General features: G+C 40.3%; 1 protein-coding gene across 6 annotated transcripts in view; it reads right to left on the minus strand.

Annotated features, from left to right (window-relative positions):
- The window catches only part of FILIP1 (filamin A interacting protein 1), a 191838-nt gene that overhangs the window by 164283 nt on the left and 14388 nt on the right, over positions 1–13167 (minus strand). For 2 of the 6 annotated variants that reach the window (XM_031680277.2, XM_072965512.1), the window contains exon 1: positions 9266–9343. The exons of the other annotated variants lie outside the window; for them this stretch is intronic. In XM_031680277.2, the coding sequence (XP_031536137.1) occupies positions 9266–9343 (78 nt within the window). Of the gene's footprint in view, positions 1–9265; positions 9344–13167 lie in introns of those variants that run through there. 6 annotated transcript variants of the gene reach the window in all.

Consider the following 13167-nt stretch of genomic DNA (forward strand, 5'->3'; position numbering starts at 1 on the left):
TGCACTCTGGGTAACCTTTCAGGAGTAGCTTCTTCCAAGAAAGGGCTTCCCCAGAAGAAAACACCAGAACATTAGCACACAGGGTCGCAGTGAAATTTTACTCACCCCACTGCTCCCTAAGTGTTCCTGCTCTCAGACCAGTGAGAAGCAGCGGTGCATCACAGGCACCCTGTACCACCCTCAAAAGCCTCCTCACAAGATACATGCACACCACACCCCACCCTGTAACTAGCCTCCCTCCATCCCCTGGAATAGCAGACAGAACTGATGAGGAGAGAGTTGCTGGTGTTGAAAAGCCCACTATCTGGTGGTACAGAGGCATGATGAGACAGAGAAATCATGAGCTCCTATACTACAGCTGTCTTGGGAAATAATCCAACAGGTAATGTTCTGGATTCCAGGAAGAGATGCAGCACCGTGCTCTGGCTTGTCTATGAATTCACGTATCCGAATTAATAAGCTCCCTGACTTTGAGAAAAGACAAACCTTCTGGGTCTCAGCTTCTTCATCTCATAAAAAGGAGTTGGAGACAATCATCTCTCAGCATCTAAAAATATTATGGTAAAACAATTTTTTTCAGAGTAACTCATCAAGTTAGCCGATGGCCCAAAACTTGAGACTTAGTACCCCTTTCCTGGATCAGATTAACCCTTTAAACCTAATGAGCCTGGGCAGCTTTATGAAATAGTGATCAAAGCCCCTCCACACTCGTGATCCAGTCATAAATATGTCCATTTTGGTTCTCGGTTTATGTATTGACAATAGCATTACTCAGGAAATACACTGCCATCAAGGTGTTCTTGGCACTTCGATATTAGGCAGAGCAGACTATGCAGCCTCGTTTCAACAATTCTAATCATAAGCAAGGTCCCTCCTAGGAAATCCTACCAAGCTAGTGAGGAAGAAGTATGTAGACTTTTTTTCTGTAACCAGAGCTGCTAGGGCTGCCAAACTTTTAGAAGTCAATAGGCAGTATTTAAGAACAATAAGAGGAAAGGAAAACAATGCATTCTCCAAAGTGTCACATGTGTTTTGACTCCTATTTTTCAAAATGGAAGTGGCCTTATTTTTCTTCTGATTATAAAGATTTTTTCCATATTGTCCAGTTGCTTTTCAGGAAGCTCGTCCTACTTGACTTTCCCACCAGCGTTACACGATGTGCGTCTCCTCGCACCCCCGCTGTACTCCGGATTGGGTTCTGCTGAGTCTTTGCCAATGCGTTGGCTGAAATAGTACTATCTTATTCAAATCTGGATTTTTAATTACCAATGAGGTTAGTTTTTCACATGCTTATTACAAATTGTTTATTTACACCATTTGTCCATTTTTCTGCTGTTGTGTCTCTTTTGTGTTATTTATTTAAAAGAGCTCTTTACGTTAAGGATATTTGCTCTTAATTATTTCTGTCACAAAAATATTTTTGTCCAGATTGCTTTTGCATTTTAACTTTATTTCATGTGGTGATTTTCTTTTCTGTATAAAAATTTTCATTCCATTTTTATGGAGTCAAATATTTTAGTCTTTTACTTCTTTATTTCTTTGCTTAGGAAGGTCTTTTGCACTCCACGCATACATTTCTTTTTCAAGTACTTCACGTTCATTTTTTCACACTTATTTTTGGTGCATTTAGTATATATTTTGGTTTAAGGTGACATAGAGATTTCATTTCATTTTTTCCCAGTTATTTCAACTCCACTGAGTGAAAAATTCATATTTTCTTCTCTGTTTTGAAATGTCTCTCCTTCCTAGCACTGAACCCTTACGTGTAGGTTTCTGGAGTTCCGACTATTTTCCTTTGATCTCCTTGTCTGATGTGAACTGATTTTGACATCGCTACAAAAGTGTTTTTAATGAGTGGGGTTTCAAAATTCGTTTTATGATGTGGTAAGGCAATACTCCCAACTTGCACTTCAAAAATTTCCTGGCTATTCACACAAGTTTCTTGCTCCAGCAGCAGCTAGGCACTTGAAGTCAAGTGATGAATATACAGAAGTATTTTTCAAAGTGCAGAAACTTGTAAAAGTCCTATAGCAAATAATTTTATAGGAAGTATCCACCACTCCCTTTTAGACATATTAAGACAGGTCATTACTTCGGGAAAAAAATGCTCAGAGTGAGGGGGTTAGTGAGGGTCAAGAATTTTCCAGGCCACAAGATGCATGTTTGGCTGGCTCGTTACGGCCACTACAGATTTAAAGTATGATGGAGAGAAAAAAAAAATATATATATATGTATATGTGTATATATATATATATACACATATACATATATATATACTGCATCCTCTTCATCTCATTATTCTTAAAAACACCAAAACTATCCTGTGAGTGGAAAGAACACAACTTAGGGGTTCCCGCCATTTGTAGCACTGTGTGGACTTGTTGCAACACATCAGTTATCGAGCTTTTCAATCACATTCACTTCTGCTGCTTTCCCTTAGATCTTGTTTGTCAAGACCTATCTTCTTTTCTTTTTTTTTCTACCAGTTTTGTGAGGGATTCCTCATATTGCCAGTGTAAGAGATACTCTGCCAAAGGTCAGTAGGTGTTCTGTGTGATTTGTCTTTATACAGGTGTAGATTTTGCTGTACTGTACCCCATCTCTTAGCTCAGGGCCTGACGCAGATGAGTCTCTGAATATTTAGTGAGTGAGTAAACACCATACACTAAATGTGAAGCAGGAGAGACACAAAGAGCTCTATCTAGCCTGGACTGAGCATCGTCTTAGTTGTTTTGACGTTGCACCAAGAGTCTCCAGGACGGCTCCTCCTCCAGAACTATTCTGTCCCTGAACCCCACCTCCCCGCTCCCCTCCCTGGTCCTGCTGATGGGCTTGCCCGAATGCTGACGCCCTGCCTGTGTCGGAACACAGCCACAGTTCATGTGCCTGCCAGGACACTCCACAACCCCATGCTAGACCCTCAGATGCCAGGCGCTAGCTTGAACCCTCCTGTCACCTACTGCCAAACCATTTGGATCCTGTGTTTTGCCTGTTCCCGGTTCAGCACCGGTCTAATCCCTCTTCCAGCTACGTGCATGGGCCTTGCCCGATCGGGCCTAAGATACGTTCTGCAAGATGAGCAGAATGAGTGCCTCTCACTGTATAATCAGCTGCTTTCACACAGCCCAACTCCTTTTAATTCTCACACATCAGCAGTGATAGTACTGTTGAAGCCCAATGCCTGTGAGAGTGTCTGGGAGCAGAAGTTGAAATAATAATCCAGATAAAAATCAAAATGTAGGATTTTAACCATACATTCACTCTACATGGAGAAACAAGAGCTCTGGTTTTGTTGTTGTTGTTTTTTCTCTAATCTCTCTCTCTCAAAAGGACAAAATTCCTTTCTCAGAAACGGCAAGTCGCTTTCATCTGGTTTTCCCCCAGTCCTCTCTTCTGTTTGAGCTCAGCATTTCACGGGTTCATTTTGGTGAGATTCCATTGCAATACATCACCAGGAACACATGTGTTCCACTGGGACCTTATTCCCTGGAAGATGTGAATGGTGATGTAAATAAGAGCATCATTGGAATTTGGGGGAAGCACTGCAGGGAAGAAAGCTATGGTGAAGTAAGGCAGAGTCAAGCAGATATAATCAATATTTCCTTTTGGGGTAATGTGAGTAGTATTGATGCTGATAGGAAACTTCAACAGGATTTATCAGCTGGAACTGTCAGCAGAAACATGAATTCAGTGACAGCTGTTGCTTTACCACTTGTAGGGGAGGGGAGCAATGCTAACTCCAAAATAGATTTCGGTGGATGAGAACATTTCCAGCCAATAAACCAAATAAGAGCCTGGTGGTGGTGTGGTGGTTCCGTTTTTTCCATGAGTTTTGCAGCACATGAGTGAAAAGATGAGGAGCAAATATTTGCGATTAGATATATGTCGATAGTGATGTCCGTATTATACCACCGTATTTAAAATAAGAGTTCTACTCTGTCACTGGAAGTACACATACATCATGCTAACCATAGCTACAGAGGCCACCCTCCACTCTATTATGCATTGATTATTCTCTGATGCTCTAATAATCAATTAAAATGTTTGTTGATTTTTAATTCTGTATTGTAATGAAAACAATATGTGCCCCTTAAAGGTTTAGAGAATGCTGAGAAGCAGAGAAATAATCACCCATGGTTACTGATTGTTATTCCTTTGTTTATTTTTTTAAAAATTATGCTCAGGCCAATTACTGATCAAAACTGATCAGTAATGTTTACTTCCTCCACTCCATGACATTTAATGGACTTCACAAACATTTGTTGAGCACTTATTTTGTCCAATGTGATTCTAAAGAGAGTCTCAGGTCATACCTGAATCTATTTTTCAGGTTAATTTTTTAAATGTACATGTAAATATTTATCATAGAATACTTATAACAATTGTTCATTTTTTGTCGAGTTGCTATTGCTTAAAGAAATCTGTGCTTGCAGTATTTGCCATGGGTGATTTTCATCTTGGGAAAGTTCATTTAACCAGACAATGCATATAGATTTTCCCCAAAGTATGAAAATGCTTTCTCTGAAGAATTTCAAAGTTACAAAGTTGATCAGAAAATTAATTCCATACATGTGGCCTAAAAATGTATACTTTAAAAGCCCCCTGGTCAGTCAGCTTGTTTCCAACGCACCTGCTGCTATAAGAGAAGTGAAGTGATTAATCCCTTCCTGTTGTTGCTGATATCATGAGAAGCTGGGGGAAGGGGAGTGGGCATGAAAGTCCAAACAAGGGGAATCCCAGGGAGAATAGTGAACCCAGCCAAACTCACAGGGTGAGGGGAAAAGTCAAGGTTTAAACAGAGCAGAGTTTGCAGTTAGAATTTCCACTTCAAGGTAAAAAGATATGTGTCCAAAAGTAAGGCAGAAAATATGATATTGGTCCACAAAGGAAAGAAAAGACAAGATGAAAGAAACAAAAGTCACTGGGGAAAATGGAGCACATTGGAACAGTGTCTAAGAGGATGAGTTGCCTCCAATTGGCCCACTTCCTGGGAAAACAGAGAAGGCAAGGACCCAGCCTCTAGTCAAGCAGAAAACCAGTTAGTGGGATCTCAGAGCACCAAGTCCAGCTGCCACAAGACCCCTGATGCTGAAACAGAGGAGCAGCTGCCATTCAGCACCTTACATCCTCAGAGTTGACTCCAGAATAGCAAAGTGATTAAGAGATTAAGAGCACCAGCTGAGGACTCCAATTGCCTGGACTCAAATCACAGATCTGCCACCTGCTTGTCGGAGGGCCTTGGGAAGGCCCCTCAGCCTCCTTGTCTGTAAGCTGTAGAGTGTACGAATATCTGCCTCATGGGGCTGTTACTGCCTCATACATAGAAAGCACTCATTAAGTATTGGCTTCTTTGTTGTTCATCATGATCCTGTGATAGAAACGGTAACAGACTAGGACTCGGAGGACTTTGTAACTTCTACCAAGTGACTTCTCTTCCCTCATCCTAGTACCATCTTCTTTAAATTGAAGAGATCATATTAGATAACTGGTTCTAACCCTGAGTGCACATGAAAGTCACATAAAAGCTTCCAAAATAGATCAGCCCTTGGGCAGCCGCTCAGGCCAGCTTGAATCAGAACCTCTGGGGCATTGCCGGGGCATCCGCATTTTCAAAGCATCCCAGGTGATTCTGACGCACAGGGAGTGTTGAGAACCACAGACTAGATGATTGGAGAGTCACAAGTGAGCTCAGAGTCTAGAGGTTTCCAACCTCTTCCGTATGGGTGGCTCCGGGACCAAAGCCATTTAATCATCCACCTTGTGAGACTGAGAACCCCCATTCCTTCTCGAAATCAGACCAGGTGTGGAAGTGCCACGAGAACGAGGAGCTCTTACAGAAGGTCTTAGTTATCACTCAGTTTTGTTGCCAAGAGAAATTTAGAATAATTGAATGAGAAAAAAAAAAAAACTTCCAGAAGCCAACCAGTGAAGCCCTTTGTCTCTAAAGAATAGAATACTAATTCTTTTTCTCCTTTGACACTGTTACACCTTTTTACATAAAGACAGGAAAGGCAAAAGGGAAATTCTTTGTTTGTTGTAAGGAAATCAGGAGAGATCATGTGAATGAAACAGAGGGTCTTGATGAAATATAATGCATCACTATCTTTATTTGAGATTAGATAGATCTATGACCCAGAGAAAAGAGTATGTGTGCTTCAGAAAGGTGTTCAGCCTGTCAGGTAAGTGGTGTGTAAATCCTGCGCACTGACCAGTAGTGAGCGCACATGTGTGTTGTAGGGGGGAGGGTGCGCTAGGATGGTTGTGACAAGATGCTGTTTATAATTCATAGAATAGACTGTCTTAGAAGGTGGAGATTCATTCTGTTATGTGTTTACTTCACATAAAACAGTCAATTCAATCCCACCACCTGGGATATTTGATACACTGGAAAAGTAGGGCATTTATGCCCATTGGCATAAGAAAAAGCAAAGCATTATGTGCTCCACCAAAATTGTATTAGATACATTTATCAAAATCCATCAAATTGTACCTCTGAAATATGTGTAGCTTACTGTAGTGAAATTATACCACAATAAAGTTGTTTTTAAAAAATGGTATTAGAACCACTCTCCTTTTATTGCAGACAATGCCATACAACTAAAAAGAAACTCAAAAATTCCAATTATATCTGGAGTCAGATTTTTAGCATCATTAAAGGTAACTCTTGGTTTTAATAAAGATAAAAGACAAGATCTTATAGTAGCTCACAGCAAAAAAAGAAGTCACAATGAATATATGTATGTTCATGTATAACTGAAAAATTGTGCTCTACACTGAAATTTGACACAACATTGTAAAATGACTATAACTCAATAAAAAAGATGTTAAAAAAGATTAAAGAATTAAATAGAATCTCCAATAAAATAGCTCATGCATTGCTCCATAGTAGGAACCCACTGGCTGAACAGTGGCAGGTAATTTTCTTCAAACTACAGCAAGCTTTCTAGCAACCTGCTGCCGGATTAACAACTCACTACCTAAACAAAGTCACTGGGAGCCAGTAAGAGCTCTTACATGGAATGAGCCTTTCTGTCCCCTTCCTCACTGCCTCCCCCAACCAATTCACACATACCACCACAGGCTTCTTCAAGAATTATTGCTTCCAACAGCTGGCACAAGTCTGTTGTAGGACTCTCTCTTGAACCACTTAACAAACTGAATGCTCATGACCAAGACAGAGGTCTGCAGAGAATAGGAGGTGGGGTTCTAAGTTGTCAGCAGGAGCAACAACAGACCAAAACTCCCGGTAGCATCAAAGGATCTGGCTACAACAGTACCCGTGGTAATAGATCACAAATTCAAATGCTCCAAGGCATCTTCTCCCAGGGAATCATCTCAGCAGCATAGAAACCAAGAACCATGCATGTATAACTATTCAGGGCCCCCAGCCTAGCTCTTCTTGGGTTGCCAAACTCCACTGGCCACTGAAGCTTTTGGTTCCACTACAGGACCTTGGAGAACAGCCTCAATTGGCCTTTTGACCCTGAATCTCTTTGTTCTTTGCTCTCAGTGAATCTTAGGCTGCCGGGGCAGCTAATCCCCTGCAGGGCTACATTCGACACCTTTCACCCAAACCTTTCACAGTTGTCTAGGTAGTGGTCTTCCCTGAACAACTGCTTACAAGAAAGTGGTTGCAAATATGGGCTAAATGAAGTCAAATTGCCTGGGTTGGAATCTCAAATCTACCACTAAGCAAGTTACTTATCATCTATAAACCTCATTTTTCTAATCCATAAAACAAGAGAGAAAAATAGTGCCCCTAGGGTTGTTACGAGAAGTAAATAAAATCATCCATGTAAAGTGTCTGGCACAGAATAATCTCCAGGATATGCTACTATTATCATCACTTATGTACACTAAATAAGCATACATAGCTCTATGATACATACATTATGTAGACAATAGATACTAGATGTTAACATTATATTATCTATTATATCTTACATAAGAATCAGGATTCAGATGCCCCGGTCCCTAGTAGGAGCCCCTGGTGTGCCGGGCAATGATCTCCGGCATGAACAGACTATGGAAGGTAGGGATGGGTCACAAAGGTGAGGGGCCCCCAAAGAGTGAATGCCACCAAGGCAGCTGGCTTCCTTAAGAACCAGAACAAACAACAGGCTGTGACCCAGGCAGTTGGTCTGGCGGTGTCCAAACCAGAAGATGATATCCATCAAGACAGCATGTGAAAGTTAAGCTTACTGTGTAAAGGCCCCTCCCTTGTCCAAATTCCGGGCTGCTCCTGAAGCATGTGTCACTCACTAAACAGTTAATGAAACACGAAGGTCCTTGAATATCTCCAGGGTCACATTTCAAGACTTATAGAATAATTAGGAAAAATCTGAGCTGGCAAAACTCCTCCTGGCTGGCGCTGGCAGGCAGACCATCTTTGTTTTCCATTAGTGTGTGTTGTCGTCACAGTAACTGCAAGACTCCAAATACAGGCCTGGGGTGTCATTTCCTCCTGTACTTAGGCTGCCACACTGAAATAGCATCATGAACTCAGCCATGCCTCTTCTCTTCCTGTTGTGCTGTGGTCCCTCAGTCAAAGAGGCAGGCCCTAAAATGAGTTACTTAAGACATAAGCATATTAAAGAGCTAGAAAGAAAATAAAAAGAGATAGAAAAAAAAAATAAAGTCCATTTATCCCTATTACTGTGTTGTCTATGACTCATGTGTGTGTCGGGGTGGGGGGGTGGGAACCTTAGTTTTGCAAAGATCTTTTAGATAAACAAGGCAAGCTGGCAGTAACTTGATTGTCTTGGTGATGTCAGCAGTCTACTGTTTTCAATCAAATTGCCTTCTGGCTTTAAATCTGCAGCAAGTCATTTTTTAAAGAATGCATCTGGCCAACCTGAGATGTCCATTTCATGGCTTTCTTTCACCTTTTCCTCACAAAGATACGTAGCAGATAATTCACTTCTTCAAAGTAACTGGGAAACATTGCAATTACAAAAACGGCAAAAGAAAAAAAAAAAGACTATTTTCAAATGTAGACATATAAGGTCCCTGACCAGTGAAGCAACAATGGTTTTCAACTATGTTTTGGTAAAGGAGCCAGGTGACAGCATTTAAGCAAAAAAGCAAAAACAGAAAAATCTCTGAACCTTAAGGGCTCAGTGAACATCAGATCACTGGAGATAAATTCTGCATTAGCTTTAAAAATGCTTTATAAAGTCTGTCTTTCACAGATCTCAGAAACCCATAAATCACCCAATATTATACACATTGACACCATTTCCCGAAAAGGAAATGCAACACCAACCTTTGACTTCGCAGGGCTGCTGTGGCTTAAACAAAGCTCTCGGGAACTGGAGTGCTGGTTAATGTCGTGTTTCTTCATCTCTCTGCTGGGAGTTTCTCAAGTTCTGCAATCAGCTGGTCAACAGCCAGCTGGAGCTGCCCTATTCATGTTTGACTTTCCTTTTTCTGAATTCTTACCCAACTTGCTGCCTAGCCTTTGAAATTACAGTGCCTCAGCTGCTGCCCTGGGGAAGGTTGTATTCTGCCTGCAGCCTTTTCTCTTCTCTGATTAGCCAAAGGATAGGACTGACCATTTAAGGAAAAAGAGCATAATCCAGTATATTTTCCTGAAGTTCCTCTATTTTTGCCCTAGGACCTGTATAATGTATTCTGTACAGCCAGGAAAGTTCTTTCATTATTTTCTTTCTTCTCTTTCCTTCCTCTCTGTCTGTCTGTCGGTATTTCTTTCTTTCTTTCTTTCTTGAAGCATAGTAAGTTATAATGTGTCAATTTCTGGTGTACAGCACAATGTCCCAGTCATGCATATACATACATAAATTCATTTGCATATTCTTTTTCATTAAAGGTTATGACAAGATATTGAATATAGTTCCCTGTGCTATCTTCTTTCTTTCTTTCTAAAACAAGGTCTTCATTAGAGAATGGCCATTCTAAAATTCAATTTCCGTTATCTTTTAGAAACTCAGCCTTTCAACTGCAAAAAGTAAAGCAAAATAGACAGGTCTAAATCATAAGTACCCTGCATAAGGTTTGTTGGCACTAAAGTTATGGAGAAATTTCCCCACTTATAAGAGTGTGTCTTAGATTTTGTTAAGTTAAATATACAGAATAGTAAGCACCTCATAATCTACTCACACATCTTTATGATGTTAACATTTTTTTTTTTTGCCATGGAATATGCTTTCCTGTCATGTTTAAAAAGAATGACTAGGATTAACAGCAATGAACAGCAAGAATTCACTGGTATTTGGTGAGGCTGAAGCTAGTGTGAGATGACCTTTTTTGGTCTTTTCATTTTTATCTGTTACTAGGTTAGTAAAACAAAACATCTAAGGGAAGAAATAAAGAATGATAAATTTAATAATATAACCCTCCTTGGAGGAGGAAATCTCCCTTACATACATTATCCAGTGCAGTCAGCTATAAGAGACACCCAAGCACTATGTATAAACACGCTTTATCTCCAAGTGCAAATATAGAAACCATAGAGCAGTCTATGCTGTGGGTGATTTCTTGACCTTTTTGGTAATGATTCTATAAGACAGCACACTGGTGAGTGATAAGGGAGGGTCTGAAACATAAATTCCACACTAAGTTATTGGCTGGAGTTCAAACTATGTCTGCTTAGAGTACCCAGCAGCAAAGTATGTCCTAAACAGGATTCCCAAATTTAAACAATACATTCTCCTGCCTTTCCTACGATCTATGAACTTGAGTTCACGGACCATCTGTATCCAAGAATTTCGTGGGCAACAGAGAGTAAAACAAACAGATAACTACATTTAAGGTGCAGTAATAAAACAATAATAGCTTAAATTTATTGAAAAGCCTACCAGGCAGCTCTAAGTTTTATTAACTCATTTAGTCTTCAAAATAGCTCTATGAGGAAGATAAGTATTATTATGCTCATTTTACGATGAGGAAACTGAGGCGCAGGGAGTCATTTGCCCAGGAGCACAGTGCACTGAAATCTGAATTGAGGCCATCTGACTTGCCTATGCGACTAGCCTTTCCCGCCTCCTCCTTCAGGTCAATGGCATATCTTTGTTGCTGTGATGTCAGCTCCGATTTAAGGAAACAAAATGAAGAAAACAATGCATTTTATTAGCTCATCTTTTATTCCATTGCTATATATCTTAAAAATAATTAAGGTATAAGCTAATGTATGCTGTAGGCTTTTAGATACTGTTTTTCTAACAAGTTGTTAACCAATCTTTTTCCCCTTAAATCTTCCTGCTGAAATAGATTTCAGCCTAAGCATGCCTCCTTACTTCCCGTGGTGCTACTTTCCAAAAACCCACGTGTTTAGAGAACTAAGATGAGACAAATAAGTAAAAATGTCCGTTAAACAAGCTCTGTAAAATCCTAGTTCTTAAGCCGCCTGTTCTATGAAGAAATGCTCATCTTCCAAAAAAGTCAGTTAACATTAGTTGAGACCATGTATTTTACCACAAAGTTTCACTTCTAAAGAATAAGTAAAAATTATAACCACAGGGAGACCATTGCTAAGTGAGTATATTAAATAACTCACAAATTTCATTGAGAAAAAATCTCATAGTGATTCTTGTGGGACATCCATTTAAGAGAGTAATTTCAACCTCCTTGGCTATCTTAAAATATAAAGAGAAAACTTTTCTTTTGGTGAACACAGGAAAAAAAAATTGGCTCAAAATCGTGATTCATGCTTTATCTCACACTGTAAGGCTGCAGGTTTCATGAGTCATTTAAAATAAAACTGAGACATGTGTTTTGTTAAAATATCTAGGGAAAAATAAAAAGGGCTAATAGCATGACATTTAAATATTTTAATGTTCAAGGCCAGATTTTAATCCATGATGACCCACAAATGGAAGAGACCATGATTTAAATGAATAGTACCAAAGCTAACTATAAATATAATCTAGTATTAAAAGATGATGAAAGTAAATGGGTTATAGTATTTAGAGGTCTAAGTGCATTTGCAGGAGATGCATATATATGTGTGTGTGTGTATATATATAATGTATATATGTGTATATATACAGTCTTTATATATGCCCCTTTCTACGTCATTCCCGAAAGGTCCATCATCTCCACAGTCAGGTTCACAAGAACAGTCACAAATTACTTACAATTTTTCTGTGCCCGGTAAAACCATGAAGACCTTCCTTGAGAACTTTCTGAGATCAAAAAGCTGTTAAGCACACTTACAGTTGTCTGTCTTGATTTTGTACTTATTGATACTTTTTCACATACGCATGATTAGAAATCCAGAGCCGAAGATGTTCACAGTACACCCACGACGTGCACAGGGCTGAGCAACTCCAAAGTCAGGGGATGCTTAGGACAGTCCTTTGTACCTAGTCGCCTTCACAAAATTGTTCTGAATTTAAAGAGACAAACCCTACTCCAAAGGACCCTAGTTCCAACAGAGCACCAAACAGCCCAAACTAAGAAGGAATGGTCTGGGAAATTACTGGAGAGTGGAAGACACTGATCTGTGTTTTCAAGAGTGGACAGAGTTCTCCACAGAAAGTCGGGGGTAAGTGTTCCAGGCAGGGGCAATGAAACAGGCAGAGGTGGAACATTGAAATGTGCACTGCACAGTGTTTGGAGAATGGCCCAATATCTGAATTATCTGAACCAGAGGGACACTTGCTGTTGAGTCGTGGGAGCTGAGACTGGAAAAGTTAAGTATGTGCCAGGTGATGGAAGGTTTTCAAAATACCCAGCCTCAGTGTTTGGCAGCAGCTGGGAGTCCCAGAAGATAACCGAAGAGTAGAGACAAGCACAGAAAAATGAACCTCAGTGGTCACGGGCAGAGCGGTTTGGATGGCAATGGTGGGGGAAGGGTGCGGGAGCAGCAGGGTTATAATCCAGACTGAGGATGGAGGGAACGGGCCTCAGGGTGGTGGGAGACATGGCAGTGGAGTCCAGCAACACTTACGGTGAACAGGAAAGGGAAGATTCCAAAATAACACAGAAATGTGTATTCGAGTCAACGAGAGAACAAGTCTGCATGGCTGATTGTTCATATACCGGAGGAAAGCACGTGCTCTAATCTGAGCTATTTTTGATTCTCAAGGGTAAACATACACTCATGAAGACAATGTTACTCAAAAATCAATTCATCAGGAAAGAGGGCTTTCCCTCAGGGTCAAGTGCTGGACTCAGGATCCTCACACTGCTCCACTGACTCCAAAA

Source organism: Vicugna pacos, chromosome 8 (genome assembly GCF_048564905.1).
Source record: "Vicugna pacos chromosome 8, VicPac4, whole genome shotgun sequence".
In the NCBI taxonomy this organism is placed as follows: Eukaryota; Metazoa; Chordata; class Mammalia; order Artiodactyla; family Camelidae; genus Vicugna; species Vicugna pacos.